The 23,127-nt window shown below is 33.3% G+C and overlaps 2 protein-coding genes across 7 annotated transcripts in view; one reads left to right on the forward strand and one right to left on the reverse strand.

Moving 5' to 3' along the window:
- Tnpo-SR (transportin 3) overlaps nt 1-9,870 on the reverse strand; it is a 29,888-nt gene extending 20,018 nt beyond the window's left edge. The window contains exons 1-6 of the mRNA XM_072527424.1: nt 9,610-9,870; nt 9,201-9,556; nt 3,727-3,992; nt 2,773-3,074; nt 1,464-1,658; nt 940-1,091 (exon numbers count right to left, since the gene is read on the reverse strand). Of these exons, the coding sequence (XP_072383525.1) occupies nt 940-1,091; nt 1,464-1,658; nt 2,773-3,074; nt 3,727-3,992; nt 9,201-9,556; nt 9,610-9,726 (1,388 nt within the window). The 5' untranslated portion in view covers nt 9,727-9,870. The remainder of the gene's footprint in view (nt 1-939; nt 1,092-1,463; nt 1,659-2,772; nt 3,075-3,726; nt 3,993-9,200; nt 9,557-9,609) is intronic.
- A 202-nt stretch (nt 9,871-10,072) lies between these two features.
- On the forward strand, nt 10,073-22,264 carry LOC140436275 (serine/threonine-protein kinase 33-like). 6 transcript variants are annotated; one of them, XM_072524977.1, is made up of 7 exons: nt 10,074-10,341; nt 10,975-11,145; nt 11,243-11,493; nt 16,263-16,500; nt 19,203-19,373; nt 19,998-20,332; nt 22,040-22,264. In XM_072524977.1, exons 3-7 carry the CDS (start codon nt 11,257-11,259, stop codon nt 22,136-22,138), a joined length of 1,080 nt encoding a protein of 359 aa, XP_072381078.1. In that variant the 5' UTR covers nt 10,074-10,341; nt 10,975-11,145; nt 11,243-11,256; the 3' UTR covers nt 22,139-22,264. The 6 variants fall into 6 exon arrangements, with proteins under 6 accessions (XP_072381077.1, XP_072381078.1, XP_072381080.1 ...); XM_072524978.1 differs by lacking the exon at nt 10,074-10,341 and adding an exon at nt 10,473-10,716; XM_072524976.1 differs by lacking the exon at nt 10,975-11,145 and having other exon boundaries at nt 10,073-10,341.
- The last annotated feature ends 863 nt before the right edge of the window (nt 22,265-23,127 follow it).

Consider the following 23,127-nt stretch of genomic DNA (forward strand, 5'->3'; position numbering starts at 1 on the left):
TTGCCTATTTAGTTCTGCTAATAATACCAAAAATAGTAAGTGTAGTTTTTATAGGTTCCCAAAGATTACATATAAATTAGAGAAAAGAAAAAGATGGATCCGTGCTATTAATATGAAAAAGGAAATATCACGTAACCTCATTTTTATGCAATTGAAATATTTAAATAATTTACCTTAAATGATATTTTATAAGGCTTCAAGCTAACTGCAGAGTGCCTGATGACTTTAGCTTTTATATCATAACTTTTACTATTACTGTTTTTAATTATATGCTCTTTCATGTGAAAAACTTGACTTGCCAGTATTAGATTTTTAACTTTTCTTTTCCGTTTGGACCTCAAAAGATATATTATGATGAATTTTGAGAAACCCAGTTTTTAATACTACATTTATTTTGTACATAAACTGAAAAAATATAATTTAAAAGTTAATTATTAATAATTGTCAGTTTCGCCTGTATTTAACAATGTCATTGTATGTCATTAATGTCATATGTTTAACCTGAATATTGGTAGGTCCAAAACTGTCAGATGAAGGCGGTAGGTGTCGCGTCAGTCACGCACGGAGCTAATACGTCTATGTGGTAAATATGCCCGTCTGTCATACGAGGGATCGTGGTTAGATCCCCACCGGGAAGAAATTTTTTGTTTAAATTCATTAACTTTTTAATCAATCAAATTAAAATCAATTAAAAAAATGATGAAATTGCAAGGAAAGTAGTAAAGGCATTTTCACATACAAACAGTTATTAAACTACTTTGAATTGACGTCACTAAACTCGTGACTATCTTCACGTCTGTTTACGTTAATACACGTGTCCGGTTTTAGGTTTAGGTTAGTTTGTTAGTATAAATAAATTATACATCAATCAAGACAAGATTTTTTGCCAACACACCACAATAAGATTCCATTACGATTAAATTGTAAAAAGTTACTTACGGTATTACGTTTTTTGCTACAGCTTGCATTACAAATAGAGCTGCCTCGGTGGAATCCCACGTAACTCCTGGACCTTGTATATTAATGAACATTTGTTTGAAACAGGCACTACTGCCCACTATGAAAACCACATCTCGTATTAATTCTGCTACCTACAAAAAGTAACAAAATTTAAATAAACTAATTAAAGCATTTAAGGTACTAGTACAGATTAGAAGGCTAAACAAATGCACATTTTCCAAAAAATATTTCTCAGCTCCTTTATTAGATGATTTTTTTTAATATTATTTATCTTTAAGTTAAACAAAAAAAAAATTGTTAACATCTCAAAAAAGGTGTCCAATGGCAGACACTAAAAAGTGGTCATTTGTCTTATAGGGGCCCTTTCTTTAATCCCATTGGAATTTTTTGTTTCAGATGTGATAATCCCGAGAATTAATGTCAGCCGTTGGACACCTTTGTGTGTGCTAATTTCGTTGGATTTCCCTCTTCCACACAAATATGAAATATGGTAAATGAATTACCTTCAACCTAAAATCTTTAAATTCATCTCCATCTTCTAACAATCCTTCGCTATCTGGCTCCATTTGACAGTGCCTACACAGGGCTGTTATTAATCGTTCTACATAGGGTCGGAATAGTTCTGTCTTTTCTTTGTTATTTTTTTGGTACAATTCTTCACTCAAAACATACCAAAGGTTAAAAGTGATTTCTGCTACCTAAAAATATGAGCAGTAAATATAATGATAAATATTGAGTAATTGTACAAGAAAATATTCTTATATTACAATAAAAATAATTAGAAATAATTCTGTTAAGCCATCCATATAAGTTATTTACTTGGTGACATATGTATTACTAATTTTATTCTCTGGGTTGTCAAACTAAACATGAGTTGAAAGTCCAATAAATTAATATACAGCAGATACATCTTAGATTGTAGCAAATGTTGAACAATATCTACCACAGTTTATAGGCCGAGAGATGATAGACAATATTTTAGAAAATTTGTGTGCAACATTTTTACCAAAAGCCGTTTTTGATGCATTTTGAAATGTTAATCTTTTAGTTTGGCATTCAACAAAAGAATGTACCGAACTTGCTTATTTCGACGTAGCCCATATAACGGTTGCATCTCGAGACGACGATGATCTGCCTGCCGGTTGTATCGATCGTGATGGAATCGAAGCTCTAATGCAAATGAATAGAGGTGGACTATTCCAGAATATTCTAGTACATAATAACTTGTATATATAAGCTGCGCTGAGATAGTTCATATATTATCGTACTGTAAACTTATAAATAAACATATTTACATAAATTAGAACCGCTTGTTTTATTGAAACACGCTACAATAATAAATAAGTCAGATTGCTCTATCGTGTTTAAAATTTGACTAGCCGGTTTCAATACTGAATTTTTTTGATATGATGATAAAAAATAAAATATAACAAGAACGAGCTGGTTTTAGGATATGTAAATAAAGGTATGACAATATACACATAATTAAAAAACATGTTTGAAATGAAACTAGAAACGGGATAAAGAGATCTAACTTCCCTACAGTTAAGAGCGGTTTTTGATACAATAGGCAGAAGAACAATAGTAATAAAGTTGGAAGTTTACATTGCCAATATCAAGCAATAAATACTACGCCGATCAACATGGTGACTGGGCTACTATCGATTTGTATAAATAAGTAATTTCATAAAATAAGTTCTGCACAATAACAAATTAATAAAAATTAACTATTCTTTAAGCGAAACTGTTATCTAAAATAATTTTATTATATTTAAATAACATTTTATTATACATAATATTAAGTATACTTACCTCATAGTCGTGGTGTCCAACACACATTAAAACTAGATCTAAAATTTTAATAGCATAGTGCATCTGTTTCGTATTACTATTTGCTATTATTTTTTCTAAAAATGATTCTGCCAGCTCTGTAAACAGTCTGCAATAATCCATGGATTTTCCCTGATCTTCATTTGCAACAGAAAGGTGATAAGGTACGTCTAGATTGATAATATTATTGAAGAGGTAATTTTCCAAACCAAGTTGGTTATTGTTGTTTTCGAGACTTAATAAAAGAGTACAAATGCAGTCGGTGGCAGCCTCATGAAAGGCAGCTAAAAAAAGACATTTACTTAAAACAAATATATATTTAAAAAGTGAATGTATTACTGGAGATGCGCCAGTTAACCCTTCATTGCTTACCTATGGTCACTGAGCCTGACAGCACTAAAATTTGCCAAAAACCGCCGAATGTGTATTATGAAAGAATGGAAGATGTACAATAAGCCAATTGGCTGAAGTAGCTGGGAACAGAACAATATACTTCCTCCACCAGGCCACAATAAGACTACTTAAGACATCCTTAATAGAAATCGCATACAGAGGATGTACGGAGAAAACACAGACTGATTGAACATCTAATCAGAGTCTAGCCAGGTGGTTGCAGAAGACAGTGAAACAGACAAGTAGGTACGGTGCTATAAATAGTACCTACAGAAAAAGACGTCCATGAGTCCAGAAACATAGAAAATCAGGTACCCGAAGAGGAAGTGGTCCCACAAAGTAAGCGGTGCAGAAGTGGAACATTGGCAGAAGAAGAAAGAAGGCTAAAATATATATTTTTGAATTGTACATATTGTTAGGGCAATATACATTTTTATTTTATTTTATTTACACTAGGTTTTTGTGGGACAGTGTAGATGCGCAATCAACATCATAATTACTGTATACAAAAACAAAATACTTTAATATTATAAAAATTAGTACCTGATATGGTCTGTTTATCATTTTGAGGCTTGAAGTTGAGTATCTCGAATGCTCTATTAATAACAATACTATCAGAAAGATCATTCAGACTAATAGCTCCTACTGAGATCCAGGATGTAAAGCAACGTAATATTTTTACATTGAACTGAACATGATCTTGCCAATTAGTTTCATAGACTTTAGAACAATGTTTTAAAAATTCATTCACTGTTGGAGCACAAACTTTCATCTCTTCTAACACATCTATTCTTCTGTTTTCACCTAGCCTGTAAAATATATTTTTGAAAAATCGTACAAAAATAGAATTTATTATTCATCTATAGCTAAAAAAAGGTTTGCCATTTAAATCTGATAAGTTTATATAGTTGACCAAGTAAGTGAAGATATCTATTACATCTTTATGTATAACGTTTTACTGCTCTGTTGTGTTCATCAGCGCTGCTGAACAAGTTTTTGTTTTATTATTTTATTGCAATAGTATGGAATAATGTCATTTATTAACAAACATGTTTTAATGGTGCCCTGTAACATAGGTTTACCAAATAATCAAAGTTATGCCTTTACAAGAACATATTATTAGAAAAATAAGGTTCCATCCACACATATCATTGAATAATGATTAATGTTATCTAAAAACTGTTATTCACAAAGAAATACATCTGCGCTGCGATATCTGTGAAGATCGTATTACCATATTACCAATTCATACTTGTCATCATATATTACATTTTTGTTGATGGTTAAAAATTAAATGATCTGGTATTATTTAATATCTTAGTGAAAACTAAAAGTATTATTCACTTTGCAACAATGTGAAAACGCAAACATTACAAGAAATATTAATAAATAAAACTGATTAAATTATATTTAAATTTATTTAGTATTTAAGTTATTTACTTTTAAGTTTATTTAATAATCTTTATTAGTATTTAGCATAGTATAGTAAACTGAATGATGACTATATTATTTAAAATACCCTTATCCAGGGTCACGGATGAAGTCCACAACGGCAGCCACGGCGGAGAAGAATACCTTCGGTACGGCGTGGATGGCGGAAGTGGCAATCCCCTGATTTTAAAAATTGTATAGAATCACTCGCCAACCCGCTCGGCAAGCGTGGCGTTTTAAATATGCTAAAACCTCCCAAGTTGAAGATGTCGAGTATCAATACGAAATTAACCCAGGTGAGTAGAGTTGTACACTCAGAATCTCACACTGAGCAATCAGTCAGCCAGTCATGGATTCTGGGGGAGGCAAATATTCGACTGAATCTAATAAGAAAAACTACCCATCATTGCTTCGTATAGCCACTTACAATTTAAGAACTATGAGGACCCAAGAACACCTTGTCGAACTAGAACAAGAGCTCTCAAATATCAAATGGGATATAATTGGACTGTGCGAAACTCGCTTACCAGGAGAAGCATGTATATATATATATATATATATATATATATATATATATATATATATATATATATATATATATTATATATATATATATATATATATATATATATATATATATATATATATATATATATATATATATATATATATATATATATATATATATATATATATATATATATATATATATATATATATATATATATATATATATATATATATATATATATATATATATAAGGTTCTTGAACTCCTAAGTGGAGCATAGAGCTTCAGTGAAAACGCGCCATCGGGTTCTATTTTGTGCTAAGGCCTTCACCTCATTCCATGAAGCATTCCAAGGAGAAGCATGTACCATCTTAAAATCTGGTCACCAGCTATACCAGAAAAACTCTGTAGAAAATCATCACATAGGCGGTGTAGCGTTTCTGATAAACAAACGAGCTCCCTATAAAGTTACGAAGTTCTGTGCAGTATCAAACAGTGTCATATATATTGTCATCGCTTTGAACAGCAGATACAGATTACAGATAATAAATGGACATGCACCGACAGGAAACTCAACAGACGAGGAAGCTGAATCATTTTACTGAGGATCTGACAACATCAAAGAACCAAGAAAAATCACACTTCGTAATAATCACAGGAGATTTTAATGCAAAAATTGGAACAAAAGAAGAGAGCGACAGACAATAATATCGGTCACTTCGGGCTGGACAACAGGAATGAAAGGGGTGAGATGTTGTACAACTACTTAAACAACGAAAATTTATTTTGTTGGCAGAGCATGCAAAGAATCACCGGGACAGACAGGGCTACCATGGAAAACGAACATTCCATATTGCCACTTATAATGTAAGAACACTTGCAACTCAAGAGAAGCTCATTGAATTGCAGGAAGAACGAAACTGCATAAAATGGGATGTATTGAGACTTTCTAAATACAAAGAAAAAGAGAAAACCAATTAGTTTTAAAATCAGGGCATCTGACAGGGCAAAAAACAAGGAAGGTAAACTCACCCAAGCTACTAAAGATCTTAAAACAAAAGAAGAGAATTGAAAGACAAATACACAGATACAACACTAAACACATAACTCAAACCATTGATAAAAATAAAAATTTAAAGGTTCTCTGCCAAAAAAATAACTGAAGGATTGAAAAATATTGGCAAACGTCAATAAAAAGGGAGAAACTAAAACAAATAAGGAAGATATTTAAACTAGAAGAACTTCCAGATCCTAATCAGAGTCAAATACCAAAAGTCCAAAATGTAGGCTTAGAAGAGATCCCAGATATCACAACAGAGGAAATAAAAGAGCTCTCTCAGAGATGAAAAACAATAAATCACCCGGTTTTGACTTTAGTTGCAATTTTGGCGCATCAATGAATTATTAAATTTATTTTTAAGGTTAAAATGATTTTTTTACATACACACTGGCAAATTGTACATTTTAATCGAACAATTAATAACGAAAGTTAAAATTTACAAATAAACATACATACAGTTCAAAGTTTCTAAGGTGTGGAAATAGAAATATCAATCCAATAAGGAATTTGACCATCATATTTAGAGCCTGTGAACTGTAAGTTGTATTATTTTTGAATCAGCATTTTTCTATTCAATTAAGTTCGTATTTTTTCTTCAGTAAACATTTAAGTTTGGTTTCATTACATTTATTGTAACAACCGTGATCGTAAAATAGTCAATAATGGTACTGACTATATAGCCAAATTTGTAGCGATAGTGGAACGTGGATTAACAACTATTTGTTAGGAACATTCCAATTACAGCTCAACAGTTGACGATCATGAATAATTCGAAAATGTTTCCCAAGAAGACAAATAATTTTGAAATGATCATCCAGAAATATTGACGAAAAGTACGAAGAAGTTTCTAGATTGTCCAGTGAGAATTTCATAGAAGTTCTAAAATGATTGAAGAAACTTATCAACAGATCTATCACCAACAGAGCCAAAAGGAGCTGCCATAAATCCTGGTCCTGAAAGAAGAATGGCCCAAAAAAGAGATGATACATCATATATTATTCAAACTTGCGATTGATGGAAAGTCTTCTTGATTCAAATATCTCAAATAATTTGAGCTATTTCGATGGCCAACCTGCTTCCTTGACTGTAGCTTTACAAGGTGGTGCTGAGGACGTTTTATGATCGATTCCTAACAGCCAAGAAAAATATTATCAGATCTTATTCAATTGATTGGAAAAAGCTATGTAAATGTGTATCATACATAGACAAGATGCCCAGAAATGTGAGCCCAGATTTTGTAACCATGGCAAAGTAGGTATCCTTTATCAATTGCAAAAAATCAATGCAATAGTTATTAGAAAAATATGATTATATTCAGCACAGAGCAGAGAAAATCCATTTAAATGCTGATGCACTTTTGAAGAGACCATGTAGTTAAAAATTAGGAGCGATAAATCACCATTAAACAAATGATCAGTGGCTACCTCAACAGTTACAAAACACCCAAGAAAATGATCCATGTCTGAAACATGTCTTGGATTGAAAATGTTAGTTAGTAAAAATGGGGCATCCATAAAACAGTACATTGCAGATAGTCCTATGGATAGAGGTAGCCACTGTAATTGCAATCTTCTTCTTCCTATGCCGTCCCCATTAACGGAGGTTGGCAACCACATTTTTAAAAGTTTCTCTGTCTGACTAGTACATTCATTTGTTTCTTTAGGGCTATCAATCGGCTTACAATGAAATTATTGGCCAGATCCCAGCTTGCTTAATGTTGTTTGTGAAGTCTGCATAATGATCTTGTGTTTGACTGTAAACCTTCTGAAGATGATGTTGCACCTGAATGATACACTTACCAAAAGAAGTTAAAGATGAACAATATCGACAATCTTACCTGATAACATATCCAGATAGCCAGTGATATGATAAAAGATGAAGATAGACAGGATTTTCAATTCATGAATGGAAGAAGCTTTAAAGTAAGTGATCTTGTCTGGCTCAATAATCTACAACAATATCGAGACAGTTCTCTTAATCTTCAAAATCAATAGAAAGGTCCATAAAAAATTTAAAAAGGAATAAATGATGGGTTACCAAATTATAAGTGCCAAAGGGAAACCAAAAGCTGTCCACAAACACTGTCTTATACCATAATATGTATCAAACAGTACAGAGAATGCAAGAAAGGACCCTTTAATATTAACAAAACAGGTAATAGTCAACTAAGTGTCAACGAGTTTATATTTAAATGATGTCCATAGAATAAAGACTAGGTTTAACACAACCATGAAACCAGAAAAGATCTTTTTACCTTTCTGGAAGATGTCGTTATATCTCAGTGTGTCAATTAAGACAGTGATATGATCCTTTAATCTAAAAACATTATGACATTCAAAACAGTAGATTGTTACTTCTTCTTTAAAGGATTATGCAGATCTGGAATATTACTTTCACCACCTATAATAGATGACAAAAATGTTTAATTACAACTGCCTTAGCTAACGAGGCAGTATAGTAAAAGCTTACAGACTAACTGTAGTTGCTAATGTCACATGCTCTAGAACAACCAATTTTAGAGTGTGTCAAGATCCAGCTGGAATGATACCTCACAATGGGTCTAATTTTAGATCTAGTAAAATAAGGAAATAGTGCAATTTTTACAAAATTTGTACATTGGAGCAATAAAAATTGTTATAAAACCATTTATAATATTAAAATTATTTCAATTCTGTATGCCAATATTGGTAATATCATTACATTAAATATATTATTTCCACAATATGTGAAAGTTGTCAAAAAACAGATTTTTAATATCTTAATTTGCTTCAAAACTTGCCTTATTCATATCCCAAATTTATAAATTTCCTCTATTTGCAGAGGATTTTATTGCTCCTTAAAACAAGAAAATTTAAAAAATATTTGATCCTTAAAACCAAAACTTCTTACCAATAATTCTGTAATGCTATAGTTTATTATTTATTAACAGATATTTAGCTCATATTTTGATTAAACAACTAAGTAATCCTTTACCTATATTTTAACTAATAAATACTTATCACAGTTTATTTATTACCTGACAGATCTACTTTCCAGTTCTTCAGGTAACACAGTTAAAATTTCTAGCAATGGCCATATATTAGTTTGGGAGAATCTATTGATTAGGTCTAATGTAGGATTCTGCCAAGATGGCATTTGTAGAGCTAAATCTGCCAGAGCAACACATAATTGTGTTACTATAACAGTGTTAGTTGCTTCGTTAATTTGGCCAATATGTTCAAGTAATGAATCTCTTAACGACGTGTGTACTTCTTGAGGAAGTTCGTGGAAAGACTGGTGAATTTTTGTCCTCATAGTTTGAGCAGCAAAATAACATGATTCTAAGTCTGTTTTCAAATGTAATAATTCGTCTGCTACAGTCCAGGCGTGGACCTAAAACGAAAAATTAATGCCCGGATGCTGTTTATAAACTTCTTAGTACTTACGGATTTTTGGAGTTCCAAAAGCCATTTAGAAGCCCTTTCCTTCTCACTGCTGTTAGGGTTATTGTACAACGCTGAAACTGCCGATATCACCAGATCTATCCCTGGTTTCTGATCCATAATAATAAAATTCAACTATAAAATGATTAAAAAGTGTAAAAAATTATTGCATTGGTTAAAAAATGCATTATTTTTAAATATAAATAGTCAAAACCTCAAAATCCGAATATCCACAGTTTAGAAGAATACCGGTAAAGTAGTAATCTACTTTTTGCTTTTCTTAATGACGTTGACATTGAATGTTTTTGAATCCTGTCAGACTTGAAAATATTTTTATACATTTTTCCATAAAAGTTTAAAATACAAATAGATATTTATTTTTACTTACTCTTAATTTACATTATTATCTTCTATGAGTTTAATCATTAAAAACACAATTTTCTATAAATTCAAATAACCATGCAAGACTGGTTGCATGGTTTCGCGAATGTCATACCCAAAATTCAAAATAATGTACATAAAGCAAATATGTTCGAATTAAATGTTTGACTGAAATAATATATACTATTATTTATTACCAAACTTACAAATACATTTTCTACAATGTAATAATATTCTCAAATATGTCTCATCTTCATTTTTCAAAGCAAGCAAATTTCAACGTCAGTTAAATGTTACAAGAGTTCACTATTACAATACTTATATCAGTATTATCTTCTTATAAATGTTTGATACGTAAGTATTTTATAAATTTACTTGTAGCTAATTGAAATATTTCATAGTAAGTGAATTTAATGAACTTATGATAATGGAAGAACCTCAATTTGGATTGCCTAGGCAGCATGAAAAAAAAAAAGAAAAATACTGTTTCAATAACAATTCTGCAGGAATGATGAAAATTTAACAAAACTACTTGCATACGATATACAGATATTATAAAAGCATTTTCCTGTTGAGAGCATATCTGCATTGAGAGTCAACCAAGAAATCCGTGTGTGCACAAAGGAAGTGATAGTCTTCTCAAGTTTTTTTTCAGATTCTGAGATGTAAATTGTGTGTAACTTACTTTCCAGATTGCCAACAGAAGGACCGTTTGTAAATATCTTAAATGTAAGTGACTTTCGAATAGGTTTTAGAGCTTGTTGAAGCGCCTCTTTTGGGACGAGGGCTTGTTTCATCATTAACTTATTTTGTGCTCACTGCGCCGCTCATTTTTGCTAACTGGGCATTTTTCAGTGGTTGTTAAGCTTCATCGCAGCTTCGATGACTAGTTTTCCGCAATGGTTCCTCTTGTTATTCGTAATTATGACCTGTAACGGGATCCGGTTTAAATTTCCGTATTACTAAGACTGCTTTGTTTATTTCTAGTCCATCCTTGTCCCATGAGAATCTCGGGAACATATTGTCACTCCTAGCAGAGCCCCGCGTGCCGAGAGAAGATTAATGAAATGTGATACTTCACCACTACAAAGTCTCACAGTTATAACAAAACCAACAAAACAATAAAGAATATTTAAGCCTTAAAACATTTACACAGAGGTCTCTATTTACATAAATGTTAAAAATATAAAAAACTCAGGATTTATATAACTTTTATGTGTTTTATGTGTTCAATAATATTATAATATATTTTTAGAGGTGTTTATTTTAATGATGATATTGAGGTACCATTCAAATCTTATTGTCAGTAGGTTTAGCTCCAGACACACTAAAAACGGTTTAAAAGAAAGGTATGTTAAACATATCAAGTTAGAGGATTTAAAGAAGCTGTTCCAAGTTTTCGAATTTAAAGATCAGATAGGTCATGGTTCCTTTGGAGTAGTGGTTAAAGCAATCGAAAAATCGACATCTAAACAATACGCTATAAAAATTATTAACAAGTATAACGTAAGTTTTAGTTACACAATTCAACTTTCATAGTAATTACAGTTAACGCCAGTTGTGGTATATTCTGGCCGCGAAGGTTTTAAAAGATCAATTTTAGTACATATCCCTACAGCCACTATGGCATCCTGCATTTCGATCTCTAGTTTTTTCGGTTGTTCCATTCCTCTTCTCTTATGGCCCTCTCTCTCATTATTCCTCTGATTCCTTCTCTCCATTCAAATGCTGGTCCTCCTTTCTTTCTTCTATTCCATGGAACGTAGTTTAAGGTCTATTTTAGCCATTGTTCGTCTTTCATTCGCATTACATGAAGTACCATAAAAGTTGTTTGGATTATTTCCATTCTATATATTTGATAGTATATTTCCTCCACTGCCTTGTTTTCTTTTCTAATATTTTGTAGTTTTGTAGCTAATCTGAGTTTGCATTTAAACTAACACCTTTATCATGATTAAGTTAAGTGGTGATCCGATCCACACTTCCCACTCGGGCATTTAAATCTCACAGGATGAATACTTCCCGGATTTTCTTAATTCCTTTTAATACGTTCAGTATATTATCGTAAAATTCTTCTTTATTTCCTATCGCAGCATCTTCTGCATCTTCATTGGGGACATAACCCCTATGATAACTATATTATGCTCATTTTTTATGCTCAATTTATTGTGAATGAGTACAACGGCTCTATTACTTTTTGCTACATCGCTGTACATTAGCGTAAAGTTACCAACTTTTTCGTTTCCCTTGCCTTTTTTCTTCGTTTCCGTCAGAACATAGATATCGATTTCCCTTTTTTAAAGTTCCAGTAACACTTCCTTTTGTTTATTTCTAATAGCCTGTAGGTCGTTTCATGTAGCCAGTTCCATTGTCATTTTTGTCGCCATTTTAATCGATCCATATCCCTAGACGAATTAATGAAATATTTAGCATATTTAAAGCGTTTTCCGAATGACGAGTTGCTGGCACGAAGATTAAGCAACCCTCTTATTTGAAGGACCAGAATTTTTGTTTGGAGTTTTTTCCCTTAGCCGACCTGTTCCAGTTTTTAAGCGCCAGAAATTCGCCTTTTACCCTATCTACTCTGCTGAATAGCTCACACCCATTGTACGTCATACCACCAGTGGTTAGGCAACATATTTCTTCGAGAACGCTACAGTAGGATATGCTGGCAGAGCTGAGTCCCATTCACAGAATCCCCGACTTATTCATATGGAAATAGTGTAAGTTTCTTAGAGTTATACTACAGTGTAAAAAATAACAGAAAAGAACCGAGGCCTGAAATGCTTAAGATCAAACTTAGGAAAGCCTATAATAATCTCATTGATGGATAAAGATGGAAAAGAAATAAGAGAAAAGAACGAAATCCTAAAAGTTACTCAAACATTTTACCGTGATTTATATTCCTCAAACAAGAACCCAGATAACACTGCAAAGGAAGATCTTGAGAGAAAAATAACGAATGTCAACTCAGAAATACTCCTTAACATAGAATCCTCCGAAATAAAATAAGCTATGACACAACTAAAGAACAATAAAGCTCCGGGCCCAGATGAAATACTTGAAAGTTTGACAATACTTCTCTTCAAAAAAGGAGACAAGGGAGATCTGAAGAACTATAGGCCAATTTTCCTGCTGTCCCAAATGTTCAAACTGTTTATGAGAGTAATAACTAACAGGTTAACGTCAAAGCTCGATAGCTATCAACCGATAGAGCAGGCAGGATTCCGGAAAGGTTACAGTACAGCGGATCATCTTTCTACAGTCAGAACGCTAAGAGAGAAAGCCAATGAATATCACTTGAATTTATACATTGGATTCGTTGATTATGAAAAGGTATTCGACTCCATATAACTTTGGACAATAGAGCAATATACCAATCAACAGAGGAGTTCGCCAGAGAGATGTTATCTCACCAAAGCTATTCACACTTGGACTGGAAGATGTGTTCAAAGACATTAACTGGATAGATAAAGGAATAAATGTTAATGGAAGAAAACTGAGTCATTTAAGACACGCTGATGACATTGTAATATTTGCTACAAGTTTCGAAGAACTACAGACCATGAAGACGCAACTATTTCAAGATTCGGAAAAAGTAAGTCTTAAGATGAACTTGGAAAAAACAAAAATAATGACAAATACACCGAACATTAGAGAAATAACGTTGAAGGACATACATTTAGAAACAGGAAGCGAATACATCTACCTGGGATAGATAATGAAAGTTAACAAAGAAAATCAAACTGCCGAAATTACCAGAAGAATAAGGTTAGCGTGGGTAGGATTTGGAAAACTAAGTTGGATATTGAAAAGCACTAAAATAGAACAATATTTGAAAACCAGAATTTACGATCAGTGTATCCTCCTTATACTCATGTATCGTTGACAGACGTGGACACTCACCAAGTCTAATATGGATAAAATAGTAAAAGCACAAAGAGCGATGGAAAGATCAATGCCCGGGGTGGGACTTATAGACAAAAAGCAAAAAAATGGATTAGAAGCAAAACCAAAGTAAAAGACGCAGGAGAACATGCTGCCAAATTAAAATGGAGCTTAGCAGGACACAATGTCCGACTAAAGGATAAAAGATGGAACCACGAAATACAACAATGGAGACTATGGTTAGGAAAGAGAAGCAGAGGAAGACCACAAATGAGATAGGCTGATGATATTAAGAAGATCGGAGGACACAACTGGAAGCGAGTGGCGCAAAATAGAAAACACTGGATTGATTTGAGGGAGGCCTATGTCCAAAGTTGGATTACTTAAAGTTGAAGAGATACTACAGTGTAAGGGTCGGCACCTCACGCTGTCTCCGAGGTCTTCAACCACCTTCATTTTTAATACATGCTAAATAAATCATACCGTTCAGCAACTGTTGTATCTCTCAACTTTTGTACATTCAATTTTTTGGCAGATATTTTTTTTTCTCTGTTGAGATCACTAAGAAGTGATCTGATATGATAGTTCCCATAGCTTCTGCAGTTCATTACGTCTACCCCGTAACTTGAATATATTAATATGGTTCAATCTAACTTGCTTTTCTTTCGTCAAAGGAGGTTCAGATAACCTTGTGTATATTTTTGTGTTTAAAATAGATGCCAGCAACTGTCATGTTTAGTGCTACTGCCAAGTTTATCAGCCGTAGTTCATTATCGCTACTGTCATTGTGCAGACTATGACTTGCTATAGTATTCACGCAATATTTTAATGAAATTTCTAGGACAGCTTCCGTATACTTCTTTTAGGTTTTCAAAGACCTGATCTTTTTCGTTTTCTCGTTTTTTTCATCAGTAAAAAATTTCTCTTTTAAATGCAAGTAGCAAGTAGAGATTTCTGGTTTAGAATGAACCCCACTTTATCTATAGGTTAACTTTCATTGCAACTATAATACCATCCATCCCGTCCATCCGTATTTGTTCCTTATATTTAATAAAGATGTCAGTTCAATTTTTCGTTTTACAGTGTCGTAATCATAAGTTTCATCATCGTCACTGGCTCGACAACCCTTTTTGGGTCTTGGCCTGTTCCAGGATTCTTCTCCATTCTGATCTGTTTCGTGCTTTCTTTCTCCAGTTTTTTTATTTTTAAGGTTGTTATATCATTTTCTATTTATTCTAAGTATCTCAGCTTCGGTCTTCCTCTTGTTCTTTTTCCTACTGGCATCTGTTTGAATATTTTGTTTGGTATTTCGCCTTCTTCCATTCTTTCTACATGTCCTATCCAACGCAGCCATCCTATTTTAATGAATGTTATAATATCCGGATCCTGGTATATTTTGTATAGTTCAGAGTTGTATCTTCTTCGCCATATTCCGTTTTCTTTTTTGCCCTTATATATGTGTCGCAAGATTTTTCTTTCGAAGGTGGCTAACAACATTTCCTCTCTTTTAGTGAGTGTCCAGGTTTCTGAGCCGTATGTGAGTACCGGTCTTATTAGGGTAATATAGAGTAATATATTATATTTGGCATTTTGTTTTTCTTGCGACGTTATCTGACCTTAGTTGCCTAATTAAGCCATGGTAACATTTATTTGCAATAAATATTCACCTCTTTACTTCCTCCGCAATGTTATTATCAGACGTGACTAGGGATCCCAAGTATATAAAGTTTTTTACCCCCTCAATGTTGTATTCTCCTATTGTTATATTTTGTGGCTGCCTTCTTCTTCTTCCTATGCCGTCCCCATTGACGGAGGTTGGCGACCACATTTTTAAAAGCTTCTCTGTCTTTTGCAACGTGGAATAATTCGTCTACAGTCATGTTTGTCCAGTCTCGAATATTTCGCTGCCTTATTTCTGCGTTTTTACTTACCTGCATATATTTTGTTTTGGTCTGATTGATTTTAAGACCACTATTTTGTGCAGCTCATTCTATTTGGTTGTATGCCTCTATAATTTCTTTTCTTGATCTTGCGATTATGTCAACATCATCTGCAAATGCTAGTATTTGCACGCTTTGATTAATGATTATTCCTCGTGTATTGACTGTTGTGTCATTCTTGTTCAAGATGCATGATAGAGCGTCTCCCTGGCGTAGTCCCTTTTTCACATCTATTGTTTAATGGATTAAATTTAATATATATTTTTTTTGAAAGCGGTTGACTTTATAAAAAAATGTTATATATGACTTTTTTGTTTTAAATGCTACACTCAGCCCATACCTTTAAGGAACGCACTATTTTCCGGGACACCCTGTATAAAAAACAACAAAATGAACAATATATTTGCACATATTTTATATTTCTTATATTTATCTTTCATTTTAAAGGTCTCTGCAAACTTACAAGAAATCCATGAAGAAATAAAAATTCTTAAATTCGTTTCCCACCCCAATATAATATTTTTGGATAGAGTCTATGAAACATCTAAAAAGATCTATCTTGTGTTTGAACTTTGTGGTGAAACTTTGTTTAATAAATTTAAGAATTCCTCTCAATTTCCAGAGAAAATTACCAAAAAACTATCTAAACAGATTATTGATGCCGTTATTTATTTACACAAACACGGTAAGTTTTTAAAGTTGCTTATTTGAAGCATTGTTAAATTTAAAAGCATTTTCTAAAATCAAATTCCAACAAACTACAATAAAAATAAAAAAGTATACAATATTTTGTCCTATTTGTCACATTTTAATGTGTTTTAAAGTAGTTTGTGTAACCTTTTGGCTTAGGTCTAGTGTTAGGATTTTAAGGTCGCCAAAGCGCCCTTAACATGACTTAACGGCCACTTACGTACTCGGACCGGCGGTTTTACGTGCCCTACGAAGTATGCTGGTGGCTTAGAAGTATTCCATATTCGCAATACTCCACTAAATATTTTCTCTGAATATAGATTAAATAATAGAGGTGAAAGTATAGATCCTTGCCTAACGCCTCGAAGAATTTGTATGGTTTCCGCCAGTTCATCTCCAAGATTTGTTCCTATTATGGCTAATTGGTTCCAATATACATTTTTTATTATACGCCGGTCTCGTTGTTGAACTGTGTCGAATGGTTTTTGATAGTCCAAAAAGCAGGTTTAGATATCACAAGTCATATCTCTGCATCCTTTGAATAATACCTGTAGACTAAACAGTGCATCTGTTCTAATTACGCCTTTCATGAATCCAAACTGTGTCTTGTATTCTCTCTTTGTATAGCTTGTATATGAGAGAACAGTGCTATACCAATCAATGCATGAGTTTGGTATACCAGAGAAACTTATCCGACTAACGAGAATGACAATGTCTAACTTAGAAGCCACTGTTAGAATACAGGAAGAGAATTCTAGATCCTTTGAGATAAAGGATGGACTCAGACAAGGGGATGCTCTGGCTTGCCTCCTATTTAATATTGCCTTAGAAAAGGCAGTCCGAGATACACGAATTAGGGATGGCGGTACTATTTACAATAGATCGATACAAGTCTTAGCATATGCTGATGACATTGACATAATAGGGCGTAGCAAGCGAGATGTTGAGCAATATCTCCTAGAATTGGAAACAGCGGCGAAACAGGTCGGTCTAGTCATCAACGAAGACAAAACCAAGTACATGTTGGTTACAAAGGATCCGATAGCAAATGAGGAAAGAGAAACAGTCTTTGGAAGTCATACCTTTGGACGTGTTGACAACTTCACATACATTGGGTCGATATTGACTGCTACCAATATAACAAGCGAAGAAATCAAAAGACGAATAAATCTTACAAATAGGGCATACTATGGACTCCAAAAGCATTTCCACTCAAGAAACATTCAAAGAAGAACTAAAATTATTATATACAAAACATTTCTGAGGCCGGTCCTCACATATGGAGCAGAAACATGGACTCTAACGCAGAAAGATGAAAGACTTTTGGGAATATTTGAGCGTAAAATACTCCGCAAAATATTTGGAGCTATAAACGACCAAGGGCAGTGGCGCAGAAGATATAATTTTGAATTGTATCAGCTCTTTGATGAGCCAGATGTCATAACGTTCATTAAAACACAGCGACTTAGATGGGCTGGACACATAATACGAATGCCAGAAAATAGGATTGCTAAAAAGCTAACCACAGGAACACCTGTAGGAAGAAGAAGCAAAGGCCGACCGCGAATTAGGTGGTTAGATGGAGTTGAAACCGACTTACGGATATTAAATATCAGAAGATGGCAACATGTTGCCAGAAACCGAACAGAATGGCGACGAATCTTAGAGCAGGCCAAGTTCCACAGAGGATTGTCGAGCCAAAGATGATGATGATAGCTTGTATATTCTGCGATGTATAATTTTAGGAAGTTTTAATACATGGCTCATTAGACCTGTTCGTCTATATTCTCCGTACTTTTTTGCTCTCTGTTTCTTTGGTAATGTAATAAATTCTGAAACTAGCCAATTTTTTGCAATATTTCTTTGAATCTTGATTTCTTGTCACTTTTCTCCAGTTCTTTATGTTTTGCTTCTCTAATATTTCTCTATCTCTCGTTATAATCTTTTATACACGGAATTATCATTCTCGTTTTTTTTTGCTTTCTTCCATCAGCTGCAGAATATCTGTCGGCATTCAGTCTTATTTTTACTTTCTTCGTTCTTCATAAAATTATCTTTGATATCCTCCATCGTGTTATTAAAGGATTCTATCCTTTCTTCTGTGCGTTTCTTTGTATCATCAATTTATTCAAATTTTCGATTTAATGTTTTGCTTTAGTTATACTTCGCTACATTTCAGTTTTCTTATTTACCGAGTAATTTTTAAACTTAGTTCTTTTAAACACAAAACACAAGTAATGTAGCAACTTAAATATGACTTACATGTTTGATGTAACCAGTCGAGTGGTACGCTACGCCGTATTGTTTCTGCTTTTGTAGATAATTGGGGTTCGAATCTTCTACTGATTTTTCTTTTTCCACACTTAATTCTGGTAGAAATTTCATAAGATACAACGACGATATAAAGTTGGTTAACATTTACTAGTCAACAGCAGCGCCCTCTATCGTTATAATTTGCAGTAACCAAAAAACGTACACCAAGTTAAAGTAAATATTAGCGTATTTACTCAAAATACTCATTGATATTGTTTATCCTTTATCCTTTATCCAAAAAACTTTTTTTTATAAATTAGAGTTGATCGGCGTAGTTACGTTTTTTTTTTCACATCACTCTATCTGTTACATTTTTCAATATATAGCGGTGGCGAACATTCCACCAATTTCAAATAAATTATTCAGTATTATTATTTGTTTTAGATATTGTACACAGAGATATAAAAATGGAGAATATACTATTTGCCACAAATCCCGAGGATCCAAATGATGAATATTTTATCAAATTGAGTGATTTCGGATTAAGTGTAATAAAAGTAGGTTCAGGCATAAAAGGCATGATGACAGACAGAGTTGGAACCATTCTTTACATGTGTAAGTATTGTAGTTCAAGTGGTGTATTAATTTGGGCTGTATTTTCCAGTCGCGAAAATATTTCCCGAGGGTAGCCAGATGATTTGTTAGAATTGGCTAAGTAATCTCTAATTCTTTATTGCATTTATCAAACGCCCAGTCATCTGCATATCCAAACTTCTTTGATGTTGTTTCGGAAGTGTCTGCTATGTAGAGACTGACGAGCAGAGGAGCTAGTACCAATCACTGTCAGAAGCCATTATTCAGTTTAACTTGGATACTAATTTTATCGCACAGGATAACTAGGAAGTCCTACTCATAGAAGAAATTCTACTCAAAATGGGCAAACCTGATTAAGATCGTCAAAGTCTCAGAGATAAGGTGAAATCTACTAAGAACCTTATCCCCCTCACTATCCCAATTCCTAGCTACACAGAAGGCTCGTAGCAATTGGTCACAAGAAAGAAAAGAAGAACATTCCATTAAAATGAAATCCTACTGACAGAGGAACAAAACAGTCATAAGAAAGATGAAAACATCTTGGTGTTAGTATTAGTGTTAGACTGTAAATACCTATAGGTTTTTATAATGTTTTTAGCTGTTATTTAATTACTATTATCAATAACCTTTTACCATCTATTTCAGCTCCAGAAATTTTATTGGATCATACTTATAGTGAGCTCTGTGACGAGTGGTCGATAGGTGTAATAATATACACGTTAATTTTTGGTAGATATCCTTTTCATGCTACAAATAAAGAAGATTTAATGATTAAAATATGTGAAACAGAACCTGAATACCCAATAAAGACCGCTGGAAGTGACTGTATTGATTTATTAAAATCATCCTTAAAGAAAGACCCCGTGGAACGAATAACAGCCTTAGAAATGTCGAAACATCCGTGGTTCGGAAGTACAGTGCAGAGAAGGAAGGATCAAACTGTGATCGATTACATGAAGCAATGGAAGAGTGAAATGATGGTAAATTTAAAATTCTTAAATCTGTGAAAAAAGCGCACAATAATAACATCGTCATTATAAATATTTAAACAATATTCAGCGTGTATCACTAAATGGTGATTGTTTGGATTTCTATCTGCAATGGTGATTGGTTGAACGGTTTAGTACCGGAGTGGCTATCTCGGTAAAAACGAAATTACAAAATATTTATTCCTCGCAAAGTTATTAACGAAAAACCTTATAAATAAATTAAACAATTTCTTAGTAGCCTTTTTGGTGAGAAGGGGGAGTATCGTTGAAAATTTCTTATTACACTTCCTGCAAATATAGGGACCTGAAATATGAGGATATCAACCGAATTTTTTAAATTCCAAAAATCAACTTTTTAATAAAGTCGTGTAAGCCAATCTCAAACGACTCATGTACTTGGCGAATTATCGTCACTTGCGTATACTGGCCATGTCATGTGAGTGTTTTACTCATACAATTATTTGTCGCTCGTTGGGTTTCCATATGTTGGCGGTAAAAATGACCCGAGTCAAAGGGATCACGATTATTCGTACACTTGCGAAGTAAATACTTTTTTATACTTGCAGAGGTGCTCAAATGAAATGTGTAAATAATTGGCAGTTATTATTTTCGATTTATAATAATATAAATAACGGAATAACGGTATAAAATCAGCTTTTAGACACACCTCAATTTTGAAAATAATTTTCTAAAATATTTTTGCCTCTGTTCTTTTTGTACTCTATTTAGAAATGATAAAGTTTTGTAAATATGTGAATGTAGTGTATGTAAATATTTTTGCAAGTATTATCACTTTAGTAGATAATGATAAAGACCAGCTTTTAAACACACCTAACAATCGAATAAGTAATGCAAATCGAAAATAAAAGTACGATCCTGTCCAGAGGCAATCACCCTGCTGCCTTGAGGTAGACACTAGTGATGTAACAACTATTCGCATTCGCGAATATTCGCATATTTTTGCATATTCGCATTCGCATTTTTTAGGCAGTTTTTTAATGTTTCCCATTGTTGGTTTATCTCGTAGGTGTTAGTATCAAATTTATCAAAGTTTTCGTATATTTTTTGTTGGAGTTTGTTTTTTATATCAGCTTCTTTCAGTTTTCGTGACATTAAGCGTGACATTAGCGATTAGTGGGTTATAGTCTGATTGACATCTGCTCTTGGATATGTTTTAACTGATTTGTTGGTGTTACGATATCTCTCTTTAATCATTATATGATCGATTTGGTTTCTTACCACCTTTTCCGGTTTATCTGCTGGTGAGCGCCATGTATATAACCGTCTCATAGGTAATTGAAAGAACGTGTTTGTGAATATTAGACTTTGTTCTTGGCAGAATTGTATTAGACGATCTCCACTATCGTTACGTTCCCCTAGTGCTTGATCTCCCATTATTGTTCCAGCTCTTCCCTTACTGACTTTTGCATTGAAATCGGCCAAACTACCGTGATTTCCCTGTTCTTTGTCATTTTTAATGCATCCAACTGCAAATCCATGTGCAAAATTGACATCCAAAACAAAAGTTCTTGAATCGGATTTTAGATCATTTAGGAACTGCATTAAAGCGCAATTAGCTATACTTTGAATAATTGATATTAAATTATAAATTTAATAATTTATTATTGTTATAATTAAAACTTTAAATGCCTATTATAATTATAGTAGCAACTTTCTAGTTTAGTTTTATCATTTCAGACCATCTCTTCGAGTCATTACAGCATATCAGGAATACCAATTGTCCAAGACGAATTACTTACAGTTTCTGATTTTGATGTTGATGTACATAAAGTATAATTAGATACTTATTGATTGCAACAAAAAAAGTATAGAGAAAATAAAGGCTCGTATTAATGGTTGGGCGAGTATTATCATGAAATAAATATGTTTATATAAAAATTACATGTAGATGCTTTCTGCAAATAAATTACTTTAAAAAAGTTTATATTCACTTACATATTTCCAATTTAAAAATAATGTAGTTATTTAAGATGAACTTAGATTTCGATTTCTAAATATCATCGTTTATAGTCCAAGCTTGGCAACCATACATTTAGATAGGTATACATTAAAAATAAATATCTGCGCTTTTGTTTCTAGAGCGATTTCTTTTTTCCTAATGAACTTCTACTTCCAATGGGGCTATAATCCAAATTGAGTCCTGTCGTTTCTGCCTCACCGCTCATCTCCAAGTTCTAAAGTTCCACTTTACAGTATGCAATTTTTATGCTATGCAAGACAGCTAATGCAACTGCGTATGCCCACGCGATGTTTCCAAGCAATATATCGTCGGGGGACCTTCGAAATATGGACGTTGCGAAGAATGTTCCGCATACCATGGACAGATACTGTGAGAAACGAGTAAGTCTTAAGAAAGGCAAATACTGAGAGAGAACTACTCAATTTGATCAAGGTACGAAAAATTGGATACCTCGGCCATATTCTGAGAGGAAAAAAATACGCAATCCCTCAACTAATCATCTAGGGAAAGATTGAAGGCAAGAGAGGAGTAGGTCGCAAACAAATGTCGTGGCTACGGAACATAAAGAACTGGACAGGCATAAATGACACTGGCGATTTTTTGCATGCCGCAAAAGACAGACGTCTGGCCTAAAATAATTCGCCAACGCAATATAGGTAAATAAGAGAAGAAGATATCGTCGGGTTACAAGCAAAACGCACTAAGTCAAAAAAGTGACTTTTGTTGGAAAAAAGTTGGAATTTGTAACACACTTTGCATGTCACAGGAAATGGATATGAAACCTATAAAGTCATTTGATCTTTCT

The sequence above is a fragment of the Diabrotica undecimpunctata genome, chromosome 3 (genome assembly GCF_040954645.1).
Source record: "Diabrotica undecimpunctata isolate CICGRU chromosome 3, icDiaUnde3, whole genome shotgun sequence".
NCBI classification, from domain to species: domain Eukaryota; kingdom Metazoa; phylum Arthropoda; class Insecta; order Coleoptera; family Chrysomelidae; genus Diabrotica; species Diabrotica undecimpunctata.

What these genes read in the sequence shown, in the direction of transcription:
- LOC140436275 (XM_072524976.1), top strand. Translation starts at nt 10,278, where the DNA reads ATGTTACAAGAGTTCACTATTACAATACTTATATCAGTATTATCTTCT. An exon ending in TTCTTATAAATGTTTGATAC is followed by an intron (nt 10,342 to 11,242) that starts GTAAGTATTTTA and finishes ATATATTTTTAG; the next exon opens with AGGTGTTTATTTTAATGATG. An exon ending in TATTTATTTACACAAACACG is followed by an intron (nt 16,501 to 19,202) that starts GTAAGTTTTTAA and finishes TATTTGTTTTAG; the next exon opens with ATATTGTACACAGAGATATA.